The sequence below is a fragment of the Carettochelys insculpta genome, chromosome 18 (assembly GCF_033958435.1).
Source record: "Carettochelys insculpta isolate YL-2023 chromosome 18, ASM3395843v1, whole genome shotgun sequence".
In the NCBI taxonomy this organism is placed as follows: Eukaryota; Metazoa; Chordata; order Testudines; family Carettochelyidae; genus Carettochelys; species Carettochelys insculpta.
Window position 1 is genome coordinate 29,078,377 of NC_134154.1, and position 26,131 is coordinate 29,104,507.

The 26,131-nt window shown below is 45.1% G+C and overlaps 1 protein-coding gene across 1 annotated transcript; it reads right to left on the reverse strand.

The window, feature by feature from the left end:
* Positions 1 to 2,502: 2,502 nt before the first annotated feature.
* On the reverse strand, positions 2,503 to 24,775 carry FOXN4 (forkhead box N4). Its single transcript, XM_075012669.1, has 11 exons — positions 24,698 to 24,775; positions 23,837 to 23,925; positions 22,941 to 22,954; positions 11,082 to 11,225; positions 10,221 to 10,336; positions 10,018 to 10,131; positions 8,558 to 8,685; positions 7,977 to 8,073; positions 6,854 to 7,061; positions 4,577 to 4,957; positions 2,503 to 3,316 (listed from the first exon to the last, which is right to left on the reverse strand). The coding sequence occupies exons 2-11, from the start codon at positions 23,920 to 23,922 to the stop codon at positions 3,066 to 3,068; spliced, it is 1,539 nt and encodes a 512-aa protein (XP_074868770.1). The 5' UTR covers positions 23,923 to 23,925; positions 24,698 to 24,775; the 3' UTR covers positions 2,503 to 3,065.
* Between the last annotated feature and the right edge of the window lie 1,356 nt (positions 24,776 to 26,131).

The following is a 26,131-nucleotide window of genomic DNA, read 5'->3' on the forward strand; positions in this document are numbered from 1 at the left end:
GCTGGAGAACACTAGAGTGATGTCCAGCTATTGTCTCTGATGGACCACCTGGAGATGGGACTGTGTGATGACCACGCCAGGAGTAAGTAATGTGGCAACAATGTGCCCCTGCCCCCCCACCCCCCCCCCAAAAAAAAGTCAGCATAACACTGCTATAATTAAACATTGCCGTGTTCCTGTTCCCTAGTCCAAACCCTTTGTGGCCACTTTCTAACTCTGGGGTGTCTGCCGGATACAGCATCTTATTTCGGCTTTCACCCAGCTTGCCTGGCTGGACAGGCTGAGGCACAGGGTGAAGAGGTAGCTGAGGTTACAGCTGGGGGGCCTTTTAGGAGCATGAATGCAGTGCCCTCCTGGGCTCAGGGGCCATTTTGCTGAAGCGAGGGCAGCAGTGACACTTGAGGCCGGGGGCGAGGCAAAGATTTTCACGCAGGCCCCTGTAGAGTTGTCAAGTTGCTGGTACCATCCAGACCCTTCCAGTGAACCCAATCTGAACAGTTCCTTTTTTTTCAAGAGCCATTTTCACACACCAAGGATTGTGGGACTTCTGCAGGGAAGTGAAAGTACACACAAGTCAGTGATTGCAGATGCAGAGATTTGCTGCGCCAAGGGGGCTGGGGAGGAAGGTACATGACACACCTTTTTTAAGGTGCTCTTCTCAAGGGAGGTTTGAAGTGGGGATGGGGAGAGGAAGCAAGAGATACAAATCCATTTGACATAGATGCAGTTGTTAGCCTGATGAATTCTGCCACCTGAAGGGAGCAACTGACTAGGAGTCAGGGCTCCTGAACTCTGTTCCTGGCTCTGCAAAACAGGCTGGCTGAATGACCTAGAGCAGCTCTCTGTCCTGATCTCTCCTGAGCTGAAAGACAGGAGTGGTGCCAGGGTACCTCATGGTGTAGTGACGTGCTTGTAAAGCACAATGAAGTTTGATAAAAGGGGCCATTTAGAAGTGAACCTTTGTTTTAATTTGTGTGGATAGTAGGGACAGGGACAGGATGGTTTTCCTGTAGCGACAGGTTCTGTAGATAATGCACTGTCTGTGTCAAACTTAGTTAATCAAGGATCAATATTTTTCTGCATTTACTGCGTTATTAAATCAGACAAAACCAGTCTCTACCGTGCAATAGTCAGAGAGCAATGGTCTGGTTGGTTAATACTTAGCTGCAAAGTATCCCTTGGCCTTGGCTTTACGTATACCACACTTGCTTTAGCACAGTCCATCTAGAATAACCCAGGGTTAATACTAAGAAATATTTATTATTTTTAAAAAAAATTAAAACATTTTAAATGATACCAGCCACATCGCATGATCAACATCCACATTCTTTTGTTTTCTAAATGGGACTTAATTAAACAATAAATTGACCTGGAGCATCAGGTTTCTTTAAAGGAGGCTGTTAACTGATGTGCATATTTGAAAAGATAAATACACATAAGACATATCACATTTCATTTTCACAATGTTGATTTTTCAACAAGAAAATACCACTGGGCATTGCATTGAGATAAGATCTTGCATTCTACATCTTCCCAGAGTATTAGTATGCAGAATCTAGCAAAAGCTGACTTCAGTACACAGTTTAAAGTAGTGTGGCCTGTTTCTGCTTCAAAACCTTATTAGTCATAATTTAGTGTAGGAAAGGTTCATCTGAACAGAAGTGGGTACAATGCTGGTACAATTATAAGGAAATGTAAAACTGTTATTGAGCCACAAATGTAACCCAAACATAAAAAATAATAAATATTACTCCAGTGTCACAGAGCTACAAATCCCTAAACACTACATTTAAGTGTCATTCTTACAATTTGCTTTACATCACTTGTCATCTGAACTGTTTTTCATATTCTCTTTTAACATGTTATCAACTACAAATTAGTTTTTAAAAGTTACCAGAAATATATAGGGTAAGAATCAGTTTTGCTTAGATTAATTAGGAAAAAAGGCAATTATGGATTGGTACTGTATAGTTAAAAAAATATTTGGTCTGACTTTTTAAAAAGGTATTTCACAGTATCAAAAGTGCTTGTTTTAAAATTAGCTTTCAAAATGAACCCAAAGTACTACAAAAGTGATTTAAGATAAGGTGTTGCATTTGTCATTATGAATAATTTAGTTCATGTAAATAGAGTTGCTGCATTTTAAAATTGATCAGTGCTCAATTTACATAATTTCTTTTCATAACAATAAATATAAATAAATTTAACAATAGTAATACTGCCTAGCACAAGAATCAACAGAAGCACAAGACACAAGAACTATGGTAACAAACCTAATCTCTTCTTTTTTTAGCCTAAGATAAATGTGTCAACCCTAAAATTTCACTCGTGATCAGTTTATTAAGCCGAGCTGCCTCCTTCGTGCAGTCAGCCCTCCCCATTGTTTTTTTAAAAAAAAAAAAAAAAAGCCCAAGGTATGAGAATTGTGGAGTTGTAGGTTGATTAAAAAATTCTGCTTGAGGCCTTCTTTCCATCCAGCTGCCCCAAACAATAAATTAAAGACAGTTACATCAGAATGGTGTTTGGCATTGCAAGTGTTTCCAGAAACAGCATGTGATCTCTTTTTGATGGCAGCCATTATTTGGCTCTTTGGGGATGGGGGGAAAGGAAACAAATACATAGATCAGGTGGTTCTCGGACTCGGTCCTGATGGAGCAGTGAGCTGTTATAATGGCTCCAGTGTATCTGAGGATCAATCAAGATCTGCTCACCAGTCCTGCACATGAAGTTTGTTTTGAGGATTTGATTATGTTTAAGCATAGTGTGACCAGTGTGTGAATTCCCCTAGGAAAGCTTTCCTAACTGATGCATTCCAGGCTCTATTTTTCAGCTCCCCATTCTTGTATCAGAACAGCCAACACCTTTTTATTCTCAGTGAAGATGAAGAGGGAGGTGTGGTCATAACCCTTGCAAGGGTTTAGGTTGGTACATTTTGGTGTCACACAGAATTCTCATAAATACCTTGCCTGAGGCAGGGGCCGCAGGAGCTGATTTCAGATCCTGTCCTAAGGCCTCAAAGGGAACGGGCCTATGACCCGTCACTTAGGTCCTCAATGGTGTGAATCTTAAAGTAGAGCAATGGGCTTGTTACCTGGACCGTTCATGTATTGGGATGAGGTGACGTTATCCAGTGTGGCGTAAGTAGTGTAGAGGCCTGTGACCTGGACGTCTGAGAAGGAATAGTCATTACCATTTGAGACAGGGGGGAGTCTAGCCATGGCCAGATCACAGTCTGAGAGCTGCAGAGGAGAATTGCTGAAGGCACCCAAGGTATCTAGACTGAAGCTGTCATCTTTCATTTCTTCCCATATATTTCCTTTAAAAGATGATAAAGGCAGTCACATCACAGTTTTGAGCTGCTGGGTGCAAGGTGTATCATATTTAAGCAGTTAATCTTAAGACTATCTTAATGGAAAGGTTTTTAAGTTTTACTTAGCCGTACGAAGCTTGTGAGCAACTAGGTTTTTGGTTTTCTGGTATGAAGGCATTTAGAATTGCAGGGGCAATATGGGTTCAGGTGGTCAGTTCATGGCTAACTTTCCTGCCTCGCTCACCCTGCTAATCTTTAAAGTGCTACTTGACTGCTTTTTGTTTTGATAGTGTATAGACTAGCACGGCTTCCTCTCTGTTACTGCTTAAGAGGTGTTCCTCACCTTTAATGATGCTACAGGTTGAACCTCTAGTCTGGCGCCATTGAGACCTGACTGGTCCAGAGAATTAGCTGGACCACAGATGGTTAATATTGTCGGGCAGCATTACCAACACTCCCACTGCTTACTGGGCTCTTAGAAGACATTAGTGTTAAATTGGAGCTAAATCACAGCACAAAACACTGAGAGCCAAGACTGGTGCCTGTAAACAAACTTTATGGGACCACAGGAAGCTTGGCCACACTCATGAGAAGAGGTCATCAGGTTCACTAAAATCATGCCGGACCGGAGATGCTGTTGCACCAAAGAGGTTCAACCTGTATTTACAGAGTGCTCTTTTCACCTGATGCGCTGCATGGACATGACCCAGCTAATCTTCACAACACCTCTGAGAGGTGGAAAAGTTCTTTCTCCTTTTTGCAGATGGAGAAATTGAGGCAGGGGGAGGCTGCAACTCTCCAATGGCCACAAGAGGTGTCAGAGCAAGGATTAGAACCCTGGAGATCCTGTTCTAGGCAGATTTTCACGCTGGGCCATGACCATGGGGCCTTTCCTTGAACCACTAAACCAGCCCCTCCTTCACTGGACCCCTGAACTACATTATCCTGAAGGGTGTAGGGAAATTTGAAGTTGCAAAAAACATACAGGGCTGTCCAGAAGGGGTGGTGAGGCCCAGGGCAATCTCCTCCCTGCACCCCAGGACCCGTTCCACTCTCACCCTGATCCCTCCTCCCACCCCGCAACCAGCTGGCTGGAGATTTTCTGGGGCAGAGCTCAGCAGAGGGCAGGGGGTTGCCTTCCCTTGCCCCCCGCCCTGCACTCGCCACACAGTGCGATCAGCATCCTGCTCTGCTCTGCTCCACCATGTCCTCCCAGCCTGCTGATCCCTGCTTCTCCGCTGGCAGCTGGGAGAAGCTCCTTTTTACCTTGCAATGCGAAGTCCATGATGCTTGGATCAAGAGCGTCCACTTCAGTGCCGAGATCTGCTGTCACATTCAGGAAGTCCGCGGGTGCACGGCTCACGGGATGGTGAGGAAGAGGACTCTGGTTCATGTCAGGCAGAGAGTGGAGAGGAGGCGTCTGGGCAGGCGCTGGTGAGTCTGGGGCCATGCGAGCCTGAGTCTGGAGCCGGTGATGCAATGGCACAGACTGCAGGGAGAGTGTCATGGCCTGGGGCTGCAGCTTGGAGATTGCAATTCGGCCATGGGAGGCGGCCATGCGGCTCAGAGTGGACACTTCGGGGTCTGCCTGCTTGCTAGGCCGCCTGCAGGTCTCCGGTCGGTCAGTGATGAGTTTATCTAATTCCTCTGTAGGGAAAACAAGGGACTGAGCATACAAGTGTGAGCAGGGCTAGTCGGCCCCGAGGCAGCGGAGGGCGCAATGCATGCTTTGCTTTTCAGCAGTATGTTTGGACACGCCGCAGAGGTACAGTCCTCGAGCTGCACAGGTAAGCCTTTGCACCTCCACTCCCCGCTCCCTTCCATACACAGTCTTCCCTTTGATGGCTCAGGCCAAGAAACCCTGGCATGATATTTCCCCGGGCAGTCAGGCTAAGGCTCTTAAAATTACATGGGATGGACCAACACACACTAAGCTCGCTGTCGATTAAAGCGCAGGGAAATTTAATCGGATGGAGGAGTCGCTGAACTTGTCTTTACATGTTAAGTAAGTTTTTTCTAGGACAGCCACATGATTGCTTCCATAATACTTTGTTTTTAAACTCTTCTGTCAAAAATAAAATAAAAAAAGTCAACTTTGGTTGCAGCCATAACTGTGCTAGGAAGAAATTAACAGATACGCTGTTTGTTATAAAAATGGGGAAATCTTGGAGAATGAATAAGAATCTCAATGATTCTGCAAAATAACAGGTATGAAGGGTGCTATTTAAAATGTGACGCTCCTATATACTGACCTGCAGAGGGAGCGGAACTTGTCTAGAACATCTAAAGATGTCAGATAAAGTGACCAGAAAAAATGGAGACAGAAGATAATCATCTTGGATCTGACCTAAGTCTGAAAGATCAGTCTGTTCAATTAAGAGGAATAGTTACAATCTCAAAGTAAAAGTGGCTGGGGAATGTTGCAAAAACTGGAGTTGGAGCTTGGAATAGAAAAAGTTGTTGGTAATTTAACACCTTTCCCTGGATACTCTCAAAGCCTTGTATAGCATGAATTCTACCTCCCATCCACTCTGCTGGGTGGGAATTTGTATGCCCATTTTACAGATGAGTAGTCTGAGGCCAAGGAAGCTGAAATCAGACTAGCTCAAATCACACAGCATGAGTGGCAAAGCTGGATGTAAAAGCCAGGAATTCTGGCTCACGGTGCCCAGCATTTATCACTTAGGTCACATTCAAGGGGAGAGATGAGGAGACCAATAACCCAACCAGTGAAGGGCAGCGGGGCAGGCAGCAGGTGTGAAGGTGAATCGGAGGAGTGGGTAGGGCAGGGGCGGGAAGGGTCAGAGGCAATGGGTAGGAAGCACACCAAGCAAGCAAGCAAGTTTTGGATGAAGTGCTGAATCACAATTTGAATTTTAAAAAATCCACTGCCTCATCTACACAACAGTGCCTCAGTTCTGATGCCAATGCTGGATAAATCAGATGAATTCTAGCAAACCCAGGCCTGTTTTTCATGCTAGACTGCTGAGAAGCCTGTTTGGTTTTAGGCCAATAATGAGCAGCCCTGGTTAGTGCCAGAAGTTGAGCAAACCAAACCAATTTTCCAGAGCAGCTGCCTGTGCACAGCCAGCCCCCCAGGGTAGCTCTGTCCTGTGAAACGTACTCCCTCCTTCTCCACGGCCAGCTCTGGAGAACTGATTTGACGATTTACATATGACTGGCTAAGCCATCTCATTTACTCTGGTCTATGCCAGGGGAGAAAATCCATGTAAGAGCTGCAACTCCAGCTGTGTGACTTGGCGTAGCTTGAGTCGATGGACGGTACATTGATTTTCCTACTCTGTCCCTAGAGTGGGAGGTCGATGGGAGAAACTCTCCCATCAACTTCGCTTGTGCCTCAAAACTGCAAGGAGTACCAGGGTCAACAGAGGCACCTTTAGCGTTCGATTTAATGGGTCGTAATTAGACCTGCTAAATCGAACCCTGGAAGATCGACCTGCGGAACACCAACCATCCGGTAACTACAGACAAGCCCTAAGACTCTTGTGTATAGCAAGTGGGTACAGGCTAATGCCAGCCTACCTGGATTGGCCATGCTCCTATGAATAGCAGCCAAGTCCTTCCTCTTCCATTTCTGCATCTCTTCTTCCATCTTGTCGATCTTGGCCGGGTTGAGGGCCCACAGGCAGCCTTTGCGTGAGGTGCCGCTCATTTTATTCTCCACTTTCTCAAAGCACTTGTTCAGGGAGAGGTTATGGCGCACGGAGTTCTTCCACCCATCGGGCGCTGTCTGAAGGGTAGAAGGTTGTCACTCAAATAAGCTTCTGCCATGAGGAGAGCCCTTTAAGGGGACGCCCTGAGAAGTCGTCTTGCAGGGTTCTCACAAGCCACTGAGCAGCTTCAGTTAGCACAGCGCAGGAATCTGCCCACCTCCTTAGCCACGCAAGTGGCTTTCAGCCTATCACGTGGCCTCCCTCTGCTGCAGGCTGGTAGCAGGTTACAAGGCTTTGGGCTGCACTAGTTTCCACGCACAGCTCAAGGCATTGGTGTCAACGGAGATAAAGCAGTTTGGGTCTGACTTACCTGTGAGGCTGCCCCTCCCCCTAGGCACTTGACCCTTCTTGTCAGGTGTGCTTAGCTGAAGCTGTGCGTTTGACAGGCCCTCGACTTGCTCTGTGGAGACCTGGAGGCAGCAGGGCCTTTTCAATGGAGAGCCACCGGCTATGGAACTCGCTATGGTCATGGATCTGCCCAGGGCAGGGTTTGCTGAACGGGACACGGTTTGCTTGAGTGTAGGGGCAAGACACCAGCACCTGGATATCACAGCGACAGCCACTGTGTAAACCTTGGAAGAGCTGAGGGAGACTCCAAGGTTACCAGGACTGGAATTTCCTGAGACCCCTTCTCTTGGTGTGTTCTTGCTTTGGGGGCAGCTGAAGGAGGGCAGTGGGGAGAGGGTGATGGTGCCACTGTTTTCCAGGCTGTCTTCTCACTTTATGCCTAGAGGTTTATACGTAAATATCCTGCTCCCCTAGGCCTAGGACGACTGGTCTGTTGGTAGGACTCTGCAGCCAGAGTAAAGGCAAGAGAGACGTGGGCGTTGGGGGTGCTACACAGCATGTTGAGATGCTGCTGATTGAAGGCAGAGGAAAGTGGCTAGGTCTGTTTTGTTTTCTTTCATCCTAAGAGCTTATTGAGTTATTACCTTGAAGTAGGGGAAGTGCTCCTTCATGAAGCTGTAGATTTCGCTCACTGGGAGGCTGCCCGTTTTACTGTTCTTTAAGGCCATTGCAATCAAGCAGCTGAAAGACAGAGGATAAAAGCAGGTTCCCTCTTCTAACCGTGCATATTGGCCCCTAACGTCCTCCTTTCCCTAGAAACCTGACACCTGCCTTCACCCAGATACAAGCGCCCATGTGAACAGACTCTTCCCATTGCATTTTGGGCCTCCTCAGCTCGACGGTGACATTACCCAGCTTCCATGGTTACGGGCTCAATGAGAAAATCAAATCTTGAGACTCTGGCTCTTGGACCTACTGTTACTCCACCACTGTTCTGCTGGAAGGGAATTAACCAGACTAGCCACCTGGGGAGAACAGTGGAGTGGGGTGTGAGGAAGTGGGCAGATGTGCCTCTCCAGGGAAGTCTTCTGTTAAGATCATGGGAAAAGTAAATCACTCTGCTGCTTGGAAAGGAAACGGTTGCTTTTGCCGTGCTGCACATGAGACATTTCTATCCAAGACAAGTGTAGGACAGGAGCAACGTCCTGGCTGGTTCTCCACTCACCTGTAGGAGTAGATGGGCTTGGGGTAATGTTTTGGATGGACTTCCTGAGCAGCGTGAGGAGCAAGGCGAGGCTGAGAATAGTGAGGTTGGGGGCCATAGGGTGAGCTGTATATTGCAGGTGGGTTGCACTGTATTCAGAAAAGAGAGGGAGAGCTGTCAGCAGAATCAGCCTTCCCCACCTTCCTCCCCTGCCGCCCTCCTGCCACCCAAAACTGGACATGGAGCAGTGGTAACATGTTTCACCCTTTCTTATAATGAACCTCCCACCCAATTAGCCCATGCCCGCGTACATCGTTCTGCAAGGAGAGGCGTTTCCTATGCCAGTGGCTCCCAACCTGGGGTCCGCCAGGGTATTGCAGGGGATCCATGGAAAAAATAAAAGATACGTAAAAATGATCATAGGGAATAAGTTTTAAATAAATTGCAACGTTACAATCTAGTATTGTTTTCAAATGAAAAGTCTCCCAATAATGTTGTTAATGGCTGTCTGGAAGCTATGCTGTGGGTTTTTTTTTTTCATGTAATGAAGTGGACAGAGCAGCTAGAATTGGCTTTGATGGGGCTCCACGAATGGTTTGAGGGGGCCAGCTGGGGGCCCGCACTACTGAAAAGGTTAGGAACCAATGTCCTATGCTAATACGGAAGAGTATTTTTTGACTGAGACTCCAAATTATAGGCCATCATTAAAGTGATAACCAGAAGTTTACCAATTCCAGCTCACTGGATAGCAGCACACAAGGCTCTTGCTCAGTCCCAATGCTATAATCGTCTGTAATTTGTGAGATTGTCACAGCACCAGCCCAGGCTGTCCCTGTCCCACCTCATGTTCATCGCTGGCAAAATATTGGCTGAGAGCGCTGGAGACTGACTGAGGTGGGTTTAAAATACAATCCTCAGGAGAAGTACTGGCTGGGCTGTGCTGGTGCAATCTGTCTCCTGGCTGCTCCAGGCAAACCTGGCTCTCATGCTATCTCTTCCTCTGGTCTCTGGAATTCTCCCCAGAAGCTACAGTTGTGAACTAGAGAGAGACCGTTCCCTGCCCCGGATATGGCTGCTTCGGAAGCTGGCTCAGCATGGCTGAAATGACACACTAGTAGGATGTTTTCTTCCCTTTGGTTTTTTTTTGTTTTGTTTTGTTTTGGTGGGGAAGGGGGATTGTTCAGTAATAACCTCGCTGGAGTAAGGTTATTCTCAGTGCTGCGTTTCTATGACATATCACTCGTGGGTGGGGGACGGAAGAGGGCAGAGGAAGCAGTGTTTCCTTCTGCAGGGTTCCTAGCACTGGCCGTTTGGAACCTGACTCTAAAAAGCATGTGCACAGAGATCATTCAAGGCAACGAAACAAATATCCAGCAATTTCGGCTCAGCTGTTAACTCTGGTGTTTAACAGCCTGCAAATCCAACTTTTACAGCCACTCTGAGACGCATCCTGCACACCCCCCACCGCCCCGTAACAGTACCTGTTGTGCATTCTGCGCGATGGCAAACACTGGCTGTGAATGAGGAGCAGGGAAAAGTGGGCGCTGAGATTGTACACTAGGAGATGGCTGCCCTCCCCCTGGGTACTGGATCATCTATGGGGAGGAAGAGACACACGTTGGTCCTATAGTCAAATGTCCTTTCTTGCCATGACACCAACTAGCCCACTCAGGTCAGCTCTTACATTTCCTCCATGCGATGTAATCGTATTCAGTCCCAGAATTCCCTGGGGCACACTGGCCTGCACATTAATCATTGCTCCTGGAGCACCTGTTGAATGCATATTACCTTGCACAGGACCTATTCGGGAAACAAGCACATGTGATTGAAGGCAGCCTTGCAAAACTACAGCTCTGAAAAGTTAGTTTCTAATAACTTTTTAAAGCTGTTTTTTCAACTCTGCTTAGGCTCCCTGGAACTAAGAGTAGGAATGCAAAGCACAGAATGGCACTTAGATCACCTACTGCGTGGGAGTGTTAGGTGACAGCTCTCTAATGATTTTTGTAGTGTCCGTTATGTACATGGCATTTTACAAAGGGTAAATTACACTGAATAAAACCCTTCCATCAAAGGTTTATAATCTAAGGGCATAAATTGTTCTGTAAAGGGAACACAAATAGGTGTGGTTGTAAATGTGATGTTAAGACTAAGGACAAGTTTGATGACCCTTAACTGAGAAGCTGTATAAAGCACACAGCTGCAGGATAGGTAAATTATTCTCATGTTAGTAATGTTGGAAACAGAGGCACAGAGTTAAAGGACTATTTCCAGAGGTGCTGAGAATTTTAAAAAATAAACCTTATGTAAAGGTCACACAATGAGGTTGAGCTGGACATGAAGTCAATCTAGACTGTTGGATCTTTAATACTCAATGCCCCTTAAAAAAAAGAAAAGCAGAGGGGGCTCTCTCTTGTAACAGGATGCTGTGCTTCTGGAAGAGAGCTAAAACCTAATGTATGTACTGTAAAAAGTTTTGTAAACTATGCTAGCTAAAGTGCATTTTGTGTCTCATTATTATTCGTCACTTAACATGAGGGTGAGTTACCTGTATGCTGCAGCATCGTATCCTGAGAGCTGATGCTGAAGTCTGCCCTTCCACTAGCCATCTGTTGTAAGCGAGGAACATCGACAGAGGTCAGCCATGACAAGGACTGCAAATCGCTTGGAAGGTCATCTTCACTCAGCTGGGCTGGGGCAGAAGCCAAGAGTCTGCAGGGAACAAGGGGAGGGGTTGACAAAGAGCAAGGAGATTCTCCTAGATTGTCTATGGGTAAGAAGTACGTTGGGGGTGGGGGGTGCAGTCTAATGTGACTTAACTCTAGACAGGGGTCTGTGCTGCTAAGCTTGGATGTGGATCCAAAGCTCAAGATTGGAATTTTTGGTTCAGGCCTATCTCCCATTCATAATACCTCATGACCTCCTTTGTAAGAGAGGTAACATTTCATTTAACAGGCACTGAGGTATTCCTGTTTTGAATCAGGACCAATTTAGGAGACTGCTCTGCCCCAATCTCCCTGTAGAACAAGAGAGTTGTCAGATGGACTTTCTGAAAAGTGTATTTTTACACAGAAAAGAGAGAGTGGCATTAGCAATGCACTCAGCCCAGCAGCAGCGCTGTACTCAAGTGCCACTGCTGTTTCCTTTGGAAATGCTGCTTTCCAGAGGTTAAAGTGGCTGTCAGCTTTCAGCCCATACTGCAAACATTGTTATAAGTGTAGGAGCCCTTTTTGCTTTTAAAAAAAAAAACAAGCCAGTTCGATATGGGGGTGGGGAAGAAAAGAAGAAATGCTTCAATTTAAAATAATCCACATAGAAGATTGTTAATGGAAAATCTACTTCAGTTGGACTATTCCTGGATTCAGTTTGTGCTTAAAGCTTTTTAGGATTGGTACCTAGCTATGTGTTTAAAAAAGAGGAACGACTGTTTTGTACTCATCTCAAAAATTGCTTTAAAACTGTGTGGAGGAGGGGACAAGAAGCAGTAGATTCATAAGGTTTTAGCCACTCTGAGAATTTTTTTTTTTGTAAAAAATCAGTGCAAGATCTTCAGTCTCTGTCCATTTCCAGACAGATGCTGCTGAGGCAACTTTGGCTGAGAAAAAGATTCATAAAAACGAGTTTCTTATCCAATTATTTCCATGAGCTTTACTTTGATTCCCAATCAACATCCCTCTGCAAGCCAAACAGGGCAGCCTTGTGCTAGAGTATGACAACAGGGAAGGGAAACTGCCGAGAAACATAAATTAACTTGACCATTTCCCCCATATATGCACACCCACCATGAGGGCAGTAACCTAAGGACATGCCATTGTTTAAAATAGGATTTTTAACCTTATGGTACCCCAATAAGCCCAAAATTCAACTACTGCCAAGACGAATGAGGAATTACAGCACATGCACCCTCACCAGCCTTTAACCAGTGGGTCCTTAAACATTCTGAAGGCTCTTTTCCAGCTACTGTTATCACCTCGGTGTTTCTATTTCCATTGGAGAGAGGTTTTTGTTGGTGTTAGGAGGCAGAAGCATGAGGCAAATCCCATCCTCAAAGGCTCTACACCAGGGGAACCTTCCTCGGCCCTGTAATCATCTGTCCCCCAGCTATAGTGTCTCCATAATACTTCCAGCCCAGGGAAGAAAGTGCTTCTAGCCTAAGAGCTGAACATTCTGTTGCAATAGGACTCCCAGCTTTATATCCTTGACAGCAACGTGAAGCTTGGTCTACAACAGGCAGGTGAGTTGATTGCAGAGATGCAATTCGAGCTACAGCAATTGCATAGCTGGAAACAACTTGTCTGCAATTGGCTTACCTGGCTGTCCTCCTGGAGGAAGGGTGATGGGAGAGTTTCTCCCATCAAACTCCCTTACTTAGTGCAGGGATCAACTCCCGGCCCGTGATAGGTCAATTTTGCTCGTCCCTACCAGGCACATGAAGTTGAACCCCAGAAGATCGACGCTGAATGAGTCAATCTTCCGGGCAACATAGACATAGCCTAACTACAATGAACAGAACTACATTAGAATAGGTTAGATTAAAACCAGCCCTGGGTGGGAAGGTTAGAATACCAGCACTCTCATTCAGCGTGTTTTATTGTCATATTCAGAGCTAAATCCTGGTAAGGTTATAGCAAAAATTCAGCTCTAGCCCTTCCTTTGATAGAGCACATGTTCTTGATCTCTGGGAGGGCTTTAGGAACTAGCATATCACAATCTTCTCTATAAAAACACAATCTGTAGGTTGTGGGCTGAATTGCAGATCTCCTCCATTATCAAATGGAATTATACTCAATTTAATTTTTAAGCTGGTCTCTGATCAGCTACATCTTCAGCTTGTAACAGTTCATCTGCATTTATGGTCACAGTCTTAACTGTACGTGAAAAACTAGGCCAGATGTCTCTGGTTGAAAAGTTCCATTTTTTGCCCTACTAGCACCTACACGATCAACTCTGCATTGCTTCTGATGAAGAAACACACTGCATAAAAAGCGAAAACTGAAATATGTTTACACTGAGGGCCAAACTGTAGGATCATTTACTCAGTGCAAAGCTGTCATTAAAGTCAGTGAGTTAAAATGATTACAACCTGATAACTCGATACTCATGTCGAACAGAGCTGATGGAGACAGAGGGCTGCCTCAAGGAGTCAGGCATTACTTTCACGTCAGTAAGAGGATCTCTCTACATTGCCCTGAGTAAGGACTACACAGATGAAGCTGCTAGAAACATGTTTCTATTTTGGAAGAATGCAGGTTAGTCTAAAAGTGTAGATTCACTTTTAAAAAACACTCAACTGAAAACATGATCCAATAAACAAGTGACATTTCAAAAAGCCAGGTACACAGCACTAATGTGAACCCATTACCAAAGGGTAATACAGAGGCATTACATAAATGTGGTTTCTGCTGAAGCATCCTGTATGCTTTAGGTGAGTCTAAATCAGCTTAATGTAAAATGCCAAAACAGCAGTGTGTTGCAGCCCGCAAGGGATTGAGATGTTAGCTCTTTCTCAGCAAGATTTCCAGCAGTTCAAAAGTTCCCCAAAGTGCTACCCAGTAGATCTGTAAAGCAGAACTTTGTCTGCACAAAGGTTTTAAAAAACAAAACCAGCAGAAGCCAAAGCTCAAATCCTGGCCAAAAAGTCTTCAAATCCTCCTCTGAGCTTACCCTCGTTTCTTTCTTCTACTGTAGTTATAGTACAATAATTAGCATTGCCATGGTTACCACAGTTCAGTTATTTTGTGAGGCCTGGGATTTAAATGCATAAAAAGAACATCAGGTGACTACTCTCCCTACATAGGGATTGGCTGGACTGTAAGTAAACAAGAGCATTAAATGATTTGAAAACCAAGCAGGCTCATGTCGTTTGCAACAGTTGGACTCCTTCATTGTAAGCTGATAACCTATTGTGTTGCAAACGACTGTTGCCCAGTGGCACGTGGCCTCCATTGTTTTTGGCATTCTTGCTTAATTGTTTTCCCCCACTCCTCCTTTTTACAAACTTCACATTAATCTGGCTGAATGACAGCCAAAACACAACACACCCACCCGGAGACACACATGCCATCTGGCATTCTGGTCCCTGCCAGTCCTTCTAGACAAGTCAGTTCCTTCAGCAAATAACCAGGTCAGATGGGCGGTGAGGGTCAAAACCCATTGCACACGCCTCCTGTCAGGAAATGAATCTGCCACATGCCCTCTCTCCACTTCACAGCATAGGCTATGGAGCTCCGAAGGGGAGGACCACAGAAGCTATATTTGCACAAGAACCTGCCTACAATCATCTCTTTGGAAAACTGAGGAATTCCTCTGCTTTATGTTAATAATAAATGGATCCACCCTCCTCTTTCTAGAAGCCCAAATTAGTAGTATCCACTTTGCACAGTTAGCTATTGTCAGGAAACTTATCTACAAATGGCCTGAACATAGTGCGGCCTGAACAGTAGAAAGTACAACATTCTCCTTCTGCCTAGTTTAACATGGAGCACATCTTTTCTTTCACACAACACCCTTATTCTACAAAATCACAGAACACCATACAGCATGTCAGCCATAGGCATGTCCATCTGTTCACAGAGACACGCGGGGCAAGTCGACCAGATTTTTAAGATTTGATTTACTTTTGAAGTCCATATATCACTCTGTGCCCCATTTTAAACAGGCACAACAGTGTAGTGAAAGAGAGAGAGAAGAGCCATTTCTAAAATAAACGTAATTCTGGTGAGGAAGAATATTTTCACCCCCTCTGTCCTGGCATAAACGTGTAGTCTGAATTTGACTTTATACTTCCATCAAAACAAAACAGATTTCTGTTCGTTCAATTAAACAGCTTTGATGTACTCTCTTGCAACTATTTTTTTTTAAATTAAAAATTGACTGACAAGCATCCTGGCAAATTTTAATAGGTTATAGTAAAAAAGTAGAATCTGAGCACATTACCAGAAATAAAATTCACATAAAAGGATTATCAGTCTTTGGGTTGCCTTCAAGATAAATACAAATGTTAACAGTAGCGACTTCCTGTCACTTCAGTACTGCACATTTCACAGTAAAACAACCTAAGCAGTGAGAGTTCAAACCTTTTACAGAGGTTTACCCAGGGAGAGATGTCCCTATCCTTGCTGGGTTTTTTAAATGTACAGTTATATTAGGCAATATAAAGCCAACTCATCTAATGGTAGTTGGGTTCAGGGTATGTCTTTGGTTCTCCAGGGGAACAATGCTAATAAAACTATCTGCTTTAGTTAAGCTTTGCATAGTTGTGGCTAGCTGGCAATTTATCTGGTCAGGGATTTCAACTTTCTTCCACTTGTGGGACCTCAGCAAATGTCCCCTCCCCGCCAACCTACATTTATATATCTTGATACAACACACACATAAATCTGTCTATTTTGTATGTCTTTGTTATATCTTTCTCCACTTTTTTTCTTAACACAGCGGTAAATGCTTGGAAGACATGAATGCTACTGTGGGTTGGTACAGCCCCCGGTACATGTGGCTCAGATGAATTTAAAGCATATAACTAAGACACACTTACTCAAAATGTCTAAGGAGTCTCCCTGCTTTCTTGCTGTTTCAATTCAATAGAGCAGCTGCTGCAGAGCAAGCACCCTGTATGCGCTCTCATAGAGAAGTTATGTGTATGCTTTTTTTTTTTTTTTTTTTTTTTTTGTCTTCATTGCCCTTAGTCTATACAGTAAACCCTCAATTTAATGGACCCCGATACAACGGACTTTGTAAATAACAGACACTGTCTGCCAGCCACAGCCCACGCCCCCCCCAGATAAATGTTGGAGACTCCCCAGAGCTGCCACTGGGGCTGGAGAAGCTGCCAGAGCAGCTGGGGCCACCAGATTCAGAGAAGCTGGGGTGGGGGGGGGGGTTGCAGTGGGGCACAGGAAGTCTCCACCCCCAGCCCCACGTGCATGGAGCATGTTGGCGCCCAGCCACCACTGCCCGCCATAGCACTGAGCAGGAGCTGTGGTGTTGGAGGCTGCTGCCCACTGGGAGGCCACGCTCTACCTTGGCGTAAGTGACTCAGAGCTGGGGACTGAAGGAGCTGCAGCGCTGAGAGCTGCAGGAGGGGGAAGGAGCCAGGCTGGCATTCAGCTCCTCTCCTGGTAATCAGGAGAGGGAGATGGAGGTTTGAAAGGAAGAATGGGGCAGGCAGGGGGAAGGGAAAAAGGGGGCAGAGGACAGGAGTGAGTGATGGGCTGGGAAGATCAGTGCATCACCACAACACAACCAGTTGGCTATAACGGACTTTCAGCACTAACGGACACCACCCTATTAGTCCATTAAATGGAGGGTTTACTCTATAAATAATTGCTCTTGGTACATGGTGTATGCTCCACTAGGAGCCCAAAGGATTTGTCAAAAAAAATGGGAAAACACAACTCACAACTTCCAGCTCTATTCTAATACAATGTTTTTAGTGAGTCATTTTTTTACAGCTTACTCTGCTGGCTTGTATGCAAAATACTCAGCCTGAGCTGATAAATCTCAGTTTTGAACATGAGGGACGGTCTATGAAGGTGGTAAATTCTTGAGCAGCCATTCTCAAACATTTTCTCATCGGTGTGGGTGGCAGTGTCAGACTCCCATGGAAACCATCATTCACATATGAGAACTTCCCTTCTCACTTGTCATTGTAAACATCCCTTAGGCAAATGCAGCAACTGTATATGTATTTTAGCTGTTTCTAATGCAAGAAATGTTCCACCATTTAAAAAAAAATTAATTCATCACAGTCTACTTTTACTCCTGTTTGTCTCTCCTCTTTACCCCATTTGATCCTATAAATGCTTCCCTGCGACTTGATTCCTTCTCCCGTGCAGCACAAGTACCTGTCTCTCTCTTCCGTTCCTCTCCTGCTAATGGCTGGCAGCTCCCTCAGTTGCTTGGATGTCTGTTAGCAAATCCAGCTCCCTCTCTGTCTCAGTGCCCCTTACATACAGGCAACAAGGCAAGCTTGGTCCTTCTTGTCCCCAGCTTCTTTTCTTCATTTCTGGAGCCTAAGTTCAGCTAGCCCGAGACCAGAGAGTTCTCAATAGACTACCACCAAGAGCTCCAACAAGCACAGTTTAGGAATCCTGCCATCAGAAGTAGTTAATAGGTGGACTGTGAGTCAGATCTGACTGCCAGATGCTTTTCAGCAGATCCTCAAATCTTTTCATTTGCTTATTATCAGTGTTGGGTTTTTATTATTTTCTTCTCTGGAGTCTAGACTTGAATATACCTTGACCAAGAGATCTGGTCCTCGACAAAAAATAATTGACTACTCCTTCCTCTGTCTGTAAATGAACAGGACTTTGGAAAAAGCAAAAAAACCCGATCACTTATGATAGTCAAGATAAGGGGGGGGAACCTCTTCAAAGACCTCAAGCAAAGATGTTTAGCTGCTAGTGGCAGGTACCTTAAAGGCTATGAAAAAGGCTTATACCTATCAGTTCAGTTTCACAGCACCCTGTGGAAACAGAGCAATATCATAGAGGAGGGTGTGAAGAACTGAGCCATAAATGAACTTCCTGATGGCCCAAGTCCCGAAGGGACGTCCCTAGCAGAGCGAGCAAGTGAATTCATAGCTGCTGACTCCCTGCTGTGTTCCACACAACGATCTTTTCTTGCTGTGGATGCAGTTCTGCCAAGCTGACTCGCGTTGAGTTGCACCTTCTTCTGCAAATTGTTCCATGGAAGAAAAAGTGACTTCTATGTAGCATAAAAAATGCCCTATATAGATGGTGCTGCATAAACTGTTAATAGATACTGCCTGGGAACGATAGCCATTTTGCTGTAGTTTTCATTGGCTGTCCCTTGTTTTGTCTCCTGGTTACCAATATTGGACTGATTTTTCCCTTTGTCCCACATCTTGTGTAGGGATCTACTCCTGTGCCAAATGACTGTAGAATGCTACGTGGCTACAGCCACTTTGCACAGGGGTTAACGACCATTGGGTTTGTGTGCACCTGAAACACTGCAGCGGAGATACTACCCATGTCAAAGGAGGTGAGCGGGTGCTTGCTGCTGGCATAGGTAATTCATCTCCTCCAGAGGCAGTAGTTTGGTTGACAGATGAGCTCCTCCACGGACTTAGGACTTTCTACAACAGAAGTTAGATCAGCTTAACCTCCAGGGAATGGATTTTCCACACACCTGAGCGATGTAGTTGGGTTGGCTTAACTTTTTAGTGCAGATCAGCAGATCAGAACAAAACATTCTAGCTCACTGGGGTGGTGGGAGAGCTTTCTAGTTTGTAACGTCTCAAAAAAATGCTGCTGATTGAACACTGAACCAAATTTATTTTCTGTCCCAGATCTTGAATGAGGTGCCAAGCCCCCTCACCTCCCGGTGAGGTGGTCAGGGCCTTCTACACTGATTTCTTTGGACACTCAGAGGTCATGGAACCTTGCAGGATGGAGCCTATAGACCATTAGAGCTAGAAGAAAGAATTTTGTAACAGGAAAATAATTTGAGGAACAAAGGCCATAATTTTTTAATTTACATTGGTTAGTACATTTCAGGTACTGCATAGGCAATAATTGAACTGATCCACTTAAATCCATTCTCAGCACTCTGAGTCGACTTGCTTTTAGGAAGCTTCTCTCTCTCTCTCTCTCTCTCTCTCTTTTTTTTTTGAAGCACCTATGGGTGATAAAATCCCTGAGCCACATCACAGTGTCAAGGGAATGAACATTGCAGTTCTCTTCAGGAATAATTAGTGTTGTATTAATTATGCATATGTGAACTTTTGACTGCAGCAAGTTTTATTTTAATGCAAACTCCAAGATACCCAATGTCCCCAATGGTGATACTGAAAATATTGAAAGCATAGCTTGCCCTTCACACATCCAAATTCAGTGTGCTCGCATTTTAGCCTGACTTTCAGACATAAAGTAGTCATATCTGTCCCAAAACATTGTACAAACAAGTGTTATACATTCTGCAGACAAGGCCCCTTCTCCAGAACTGAAGGGCAGCTATTTCTGGAGTAGAATATAACCACTGTTATTTAAGCATGTGCATAACTCTACATCTCATTGGTTTCAATTGGACTGCAAACACACCTAAATCTCTTGCTGAGTCAGGGCCTGTCAAAACAAAGTAACACAACTTAACCCTTTCGGACAGGAACTGAGGTATGTCTTAACTAGATGAATCCACAAAGGCAGTTTGTGCAGGAAGAATGTAATTACATCATTTGGAATCTAGCCAGGATATCTAATGAGCTAATGTTCCTGGGATAATTTTGGGTATTTATATTCCTGTAACACTAAATATGTATTTATTTATTGAGGATGCACTTTGCCCAGTACAAGACACAAGTAAAGCAGATATTTTCTATTCATATATTCGGTACTTTGTGACTACTGTATTTAAGCACCTTTTGGACGAGTATCACCCTATTTAAACCCTTATTTCTAAGCTAATATGAATAATTTTATACCTGCATTGCAAGTCCTTCAAAAATATTGTACCAGGCTGTTCAAATCAATCAGAAATAGGAGAAAACATGAATGCTGTTACACTACAATACCCTGAAAGTCCAACAACATTTACATAAAGTGATAAGCTATAGCCAATAGTTAATTTACCCAGCCAGCTGTATTTACTATTTGTGATGTGGTTCCTTAAGCTACAAAAGTGACAGTTTGTTATAGCTGGGACTCCTTTGAAAGTACTCTTTGTTCTACAAGTACGCAAGTGCGTTTCTTTTTGCATAATCTTGGTTAGGCCAGATGAATTCCTTGTGCATCCCTGTCTCATTCCAGAAACAAACACAGCATTTTAGACATGTCACTGTTACCACCCTGGAACATACATAGCCCAGGAATAGACTACTGATTGGCCAAAACCATTATGGTGCTGCTATATTTTAAAAATAAGAAGAATCAAAACTGAGCAAGAATGCTGAGTACTTTTCCCTGTTTAAATGTACCTGGCTTTGTAAAATGTCTATTAAAATCAATTCAAACCTTAATTAAAAGGTGCTAAAACCTGGATTACAGTAGTTGGATCAGCTCCAAAGTTATTTCTGAGAAAACTTCCCCAGATAACACTCGCAATTTTGCCTGAATTTTTGGAAATCTGGAGAGACTGCAGCACAGAATCAGACCCATTCTGCAAGTGCTCTGAGGGCATTTGGTTCGATAGCCAAGTCAATCGAGATGAAGGCAATTTTAAAAGTTAGGCTAGCTCAATTTGTATTTTGCGACATGTCCATTATGCTCGTTGATAACCATATTTCCCCATTCCTCCCCTGCCTGGGTCTACTGAATCTATAATTAATTTGCGGGGGAGGGGGGAACGGATGGTTTCTCCCACATGCTGATGTAGAAATACAGTATTATTTATCAAATAAATAGCCACTCCTGTGTTTAGGATCAATATGCATATAGGAACTTTTAAAGTGTCTGTTGTGTGAAGTTGCTATAATGTATGAATGTTTAACCCACTAGACTTGAATGGCTCCAAAGTTGCCGCTCTATTTTATTTTGTTCGTTTCACTTGTGTACATAAAGCACTTGTTTGATGCTAAACGCTTTGAGTGAAAGGGGGCTCATTAGCTGCTGACTTTATAGTTATGTCCTCAATTTCCACTGATGTCACTGCAAGCACAAGGATGGCCCCATGGAAAAGGTCAACGGTTACACGGTGCTCCAGTTACACAGTGACAACCAACCGCAGTGGGATGTATATGGCTAAACTGCTAGCAGGCTCTGAGTCTGATTCTATGCTGTACTATATGGGGCCATAGCACAGAGCATCTGCTACTTTTGATTCACACAGCTGTAAATGTTAGCTCTTACAAAACTGGAAGATACAGTGTGAACTCCCTGTTGTAAAATTCTACCAAAAAGAAAACTGTTAAAGCGTTCCAGAACTGAATAACTTTGCTCCTCTAAGGTCTGCTCCACAGCCACTGACATCCAAGGGAATCTTTGATTTAATGGCTGTGACCCAACACCTACAGTTTACTTAGCTCAGTACTGAAACATGCACAGATACTCCATTGCATATAAACTTGTCCCCTGGGCTTTATTTTGAACAATGAAATATTTACATTAAAATCAGTGGAATCTTTATAATGAATTAATAAGAGCAACTTGTTCAGGATGTGCCAAAACCAGCAAGCTCCTCTATAGTGTTATCATGCCCTGAAACGTTGACTGCAGCCAATAGAAGAGTGAGTCCCAGCTCTCCTTACGGTGGCGTCAGGGTTAAAGACAACAATCGTTTCTATGGAGAAGCTGGAAATGCATCCTCTTATGCAAAGTAGGCAAGTACCCACCTCACACAGGAGGGAGGAGTTGAGGGTGTAGGAGATGGCCCTCAGCAAGGATGTTTTATGTTGCACTTTTAAGTCTGTCCTCATCTGGACTGGACTGAGTAATTCAGTCCCTATCGCCAGTCCACCAAATGGCTTATTTTGGGTCAAAAGGTTTCAAGATCCACCAAAGTGATTTTTTTTAAAACAAGAGAAACCTTGCAAGGTTTCAAATTGGACAGCTTTAAACCACCAGGGCTCATGTTCTCTGTAAACCACATATATAATTATTTCTAGTTACTGCTTCTCATTCCTCTCTCTCCTTTACTCTTCCTGGGAAGCCGGGTCTCCTCAAAGTGCAACTGTCCAATTGCAAGATTCTAAGTGAGACAGAAGGGTCTTCTCAGCATCGTTCCAGCCGCCCACTCGCTAATTGGAGGCCATTTCCTATTCTGCAGAGCCTTGCTGCTCCCCCATGGAGAACTCAGGACTGTGGGTTCCAGTCCTGGACTGTGGTGACAGCAGGAGAGTAAACAGAGCTGATAGAATTTGACAGGTCTATTCTTTTCTTAAAATCATTCCGTCTAAAAGATTTTCTTTTACATAATCCAAAGTGTTTTCGCATGAAGTAGGACAAATACTGTTCCACACTGGCAGCGTAGTTTAGATCTAATGCATTTTTATCAGAGGTTTCCACTTGTAAATGAGGTCACATAATTCAGTTGGAAGTTGTTGTGGTTGTTTTGTTTTTTTTTTTTAAAATCACAAGCTACTTAAAAACAACTTTAGTGATACAGGGACTCTTAGTTCAAAGAATATATAATTCATAACTAGGAGAAGTTTTAAAATGTGCTTGACTTCCAAGTAAACTAAGCTACTCTAGCACTGTGCATTAAAAGTAAAATAAAGTATGTCCTGCATCAAAAAGTGTTAAGCTTTTTGTTGTTGTTACTGTGAACTAAAGAATCCCCTGCACATGAAGTGTCTTTGTTACAGTGTTACATGCTTCAGGCAGCTAACACTGATTTACAGTTGAGCATCCACAGGTCACCCACACCCTTCCTTAACAAATGAAACGTTTATTTACAAATATTTTTGCAACCAACAAATGTCTAGAGCAAACTGTGCTTTAATAAACAGCAAAACAGGGTTTCACAAACCTCTCTCCATAGTGGCTTCACAGAGTATAACAAATCACTTGTTGCACAGAAAGAAGCTGCAGTGCTAAGTCTGCATTTTGAATACAGAGAGGCCAGGTGAAGAACACACAAGGCTACCAACTTTTATCCAAGGAAATGTTGAAAACAGCCGCTGGCTGGGGAGCTGAAAGCAAACCAACAAAACACCCTCTTCACTGATTCACATGCTATAACGTAGTGCATAAAACGTCACTGCATGTGACAAGATGTAACCTAACCTAGACCAAACTGCTGTAATTCATGCATAACTATCCCATGACTTCTTAGAAAAAATACGTTTTAATTCTAAATTCATATGTGTTTGTGTAAGTAAATACATGCCTGCTCACTAAGGGTTGTCTGCAAATCCACTTTTGATTCTCTTCATACTGTAAGTAGTTTGGCATCTGATTGCGTTTGTGAGCTAAATAAATATTTATTTTAATTAAAACCTTCCCAGGAACATGACTCCTCTTTTTCCTGCTTCCTATCAATCCATAATGCTGCATGAAAAGGGGCTTTTAAATCATTATTGTTTTACAGAAATATGATATGGTAGCAAATCATACAGAAAACAGAACGTACCAGAAATTCACACAAGACTTCAAACATATTTGCTTTGACTATGATTTACTATCAAAACATTTTAAACTTGGGTACTTCTAAACACAAAGTATGCTGTAAGCAGTCACTAAAGAGACATTTTCTTTTAAAGACAATTCCCAAATGCAATTAGCTTCTTCATTAAAGAGAATTTCTGGAATACAGTAGTTAATTTGTACTTAGAAATGTACATAATGGTTCAAATAATCTAATGAGCCACAAGAATACAACCACCTCATTGTAAATGGATAAATTCCTCACCTGTATTCCTGCTGCAAGGGGTGATGATTCTGCCCTGAATTTCTAATGATTCCTGACATCATGGATGTAATGTCACTTTCTATCATCTCCTTTGGGGAAGAAAACAACAAGAAAAAAAATCATATAGCTGTGAAGTAGCTATCCAGCAATTCAGCAGTATGAAGCAAAAAAGGAAAAAAAAATCTAAATTATAAAAGAGGAACGTAAGATGTAATTATTGTTGTCACATTTCCTATAATCCTTAAGAACAATGTTTTACCTAGGCTGTAGAATAACATAATCCAGAACATATAATTGGTGGAATACTGGGAGGACCAAATGAATCCATTACAGGCATCCTGCTTGTGTCAACTGAATACCAACCAAATTAGGGAAACAGTTGTGTGTCATTTTTATACACTAAACCAAATCATATGACCAGACAATGCAAAATTAGGAAAAATAATGACATTTCAGTTATTTTTTGGAGGAGGGGGAAGTCTGCCACAACTTTTTAAAATATCTGGATGACTGCAGTGTTTTAAAACACCCAATAATATAAGCAGCTGTGGCAATGAACGAGACCATTTTAGCAGAAAGGGAAGGAAAGGTCAGTCATACAACTTGCATCCAAGAGTAACAGCTTGCAACGCTATGGTTCTAAAAGCACAACTAAAGCTGAAGGAGGAAAGAAAAGCTTCATACGTGCCAGTAAGCATGACCCAAGCTTTCACAGCCAGCCAGCAACTTCGATGAACCAAACATTCTCTACCCGCACACATTTCTCAGCAGGAACTCGCAGGTTACATCTTATGTGCTGCGAGGAAAATGAAACGCGCTGATTGCACAACTCCATGCAAAGCAAACCTTGCAGGAAGGTACCTGGCGTGAGATCGGCGGCCGCTGCGCTTCTCTGCTCTAAGGGGATCTCTCGCTTTGCAATTTGGCTGCAGCTTCAGCCTCCAAACCGTTTTTAAATTTCCCTCTCAGGAGCTGTCCAGCCTGGAGCATGCGCACAAGGCGAGGGAGTTGCCTGGCAGGGTCAGGCACAGGGCAGGGTCAAGGGGTTTGCAGCGTTTCCCCCGCACGCTCGCCCTGGGTCCCCATCCCACCCCCGGATTGCTCCCCTCCCCCCACCCCGCAGCTGGTAGCTGCAACCTGGGGTGCGCTGCAGTCTTCCGGCTCCTTTAACCCCCCCGCCCCCGGCAGTCTCGGAGGGAAGGGAGGAAATCAAACGGCAAAACCCCAGTGGCGGGATGCACCCGAGGGCATTGCAAGACGCCTCCCTCGCGCAGAGTGGGAGGCGGGGGTCGGGAGGGCAGCCCGGGCTTCGGTGCAGACCACGTCGGATTGCTTCTTCAATCCGAAGGGCGTTTGCTCTGGGGGGGTCGGTTGCAACAGGAGGCGCCACGACCGCACCCCTCCGGGGGGGTGAAGCGGGGGGCCAGGGGCGCGCGCCACTCCCGGAGCAGCTGCAGAAAGGGTGACCCCCCCCTCCCGCTTCCCCCGCCGGCTGCAGCCATGTGCGTTTGGCTGGAGAGGGTGAGGCAGGGGGGAGAACTAAGGGGTCATAGCAGCCCTCTAGGCTACCCCGCCGGCGCCCCTAGACACCGCTCAGCCAGCAGCGCCCGCTTACACAGGGATCGGGGTCAACAAGCTGCACTAGTGCGGGAGTTTACACCAGCCCCCCCCAGCTGGGGACACTTGCACTAGTGCCGGAGTTTACACCAGCCCCCCCCCAGCTGGGGACACTGGCACTAGTGCCGGAGTCTACACCCCCCCCCAGCTGGGGACACTTGCACTAGTGCTGGAGTTTACACCCCCACCAGCTGGGGACACTTGCACTAGTGCCGGAATTTACACACACACCCCAGCTGGGGACACTTGCACTAGTGCCGGAGTCTACATCAGCCCCCCCCAGCTGTGGACACTTGCACTAGTGCCGGAATTTACACCCCCCAAGCTGGGGACACTTGCACTAGTGCCGGAGTTTACACCAGCCCCTCCCCGTACGGCTCTGGCAATGGGGGACCCCCCCCCCACGGCAGGTCCCTTCCCTCAGAGACACCTCCCCCCGCTCCAGCTCCTGCGGGGCGCGGCGGCCGGTCCCTGCAGCTCCCCTCGGGCCCGGGACAGCCGGTCCCTGCAGCGCCGCGGCGGAGGGAGGGGGCGGAGGGAGGACGCGGTTAGCTCCGCCCCCTTCCGCGCCGCTCGGCCCGCGCCTCAGCCCGGCCGCCGGCCTCGCGGGAAGGGGCCCGGGAGCCAGGCTGCCCTGCGGGGCGCGGCCCCCTCAGGGGCTTCCCCGGGACACGCCCC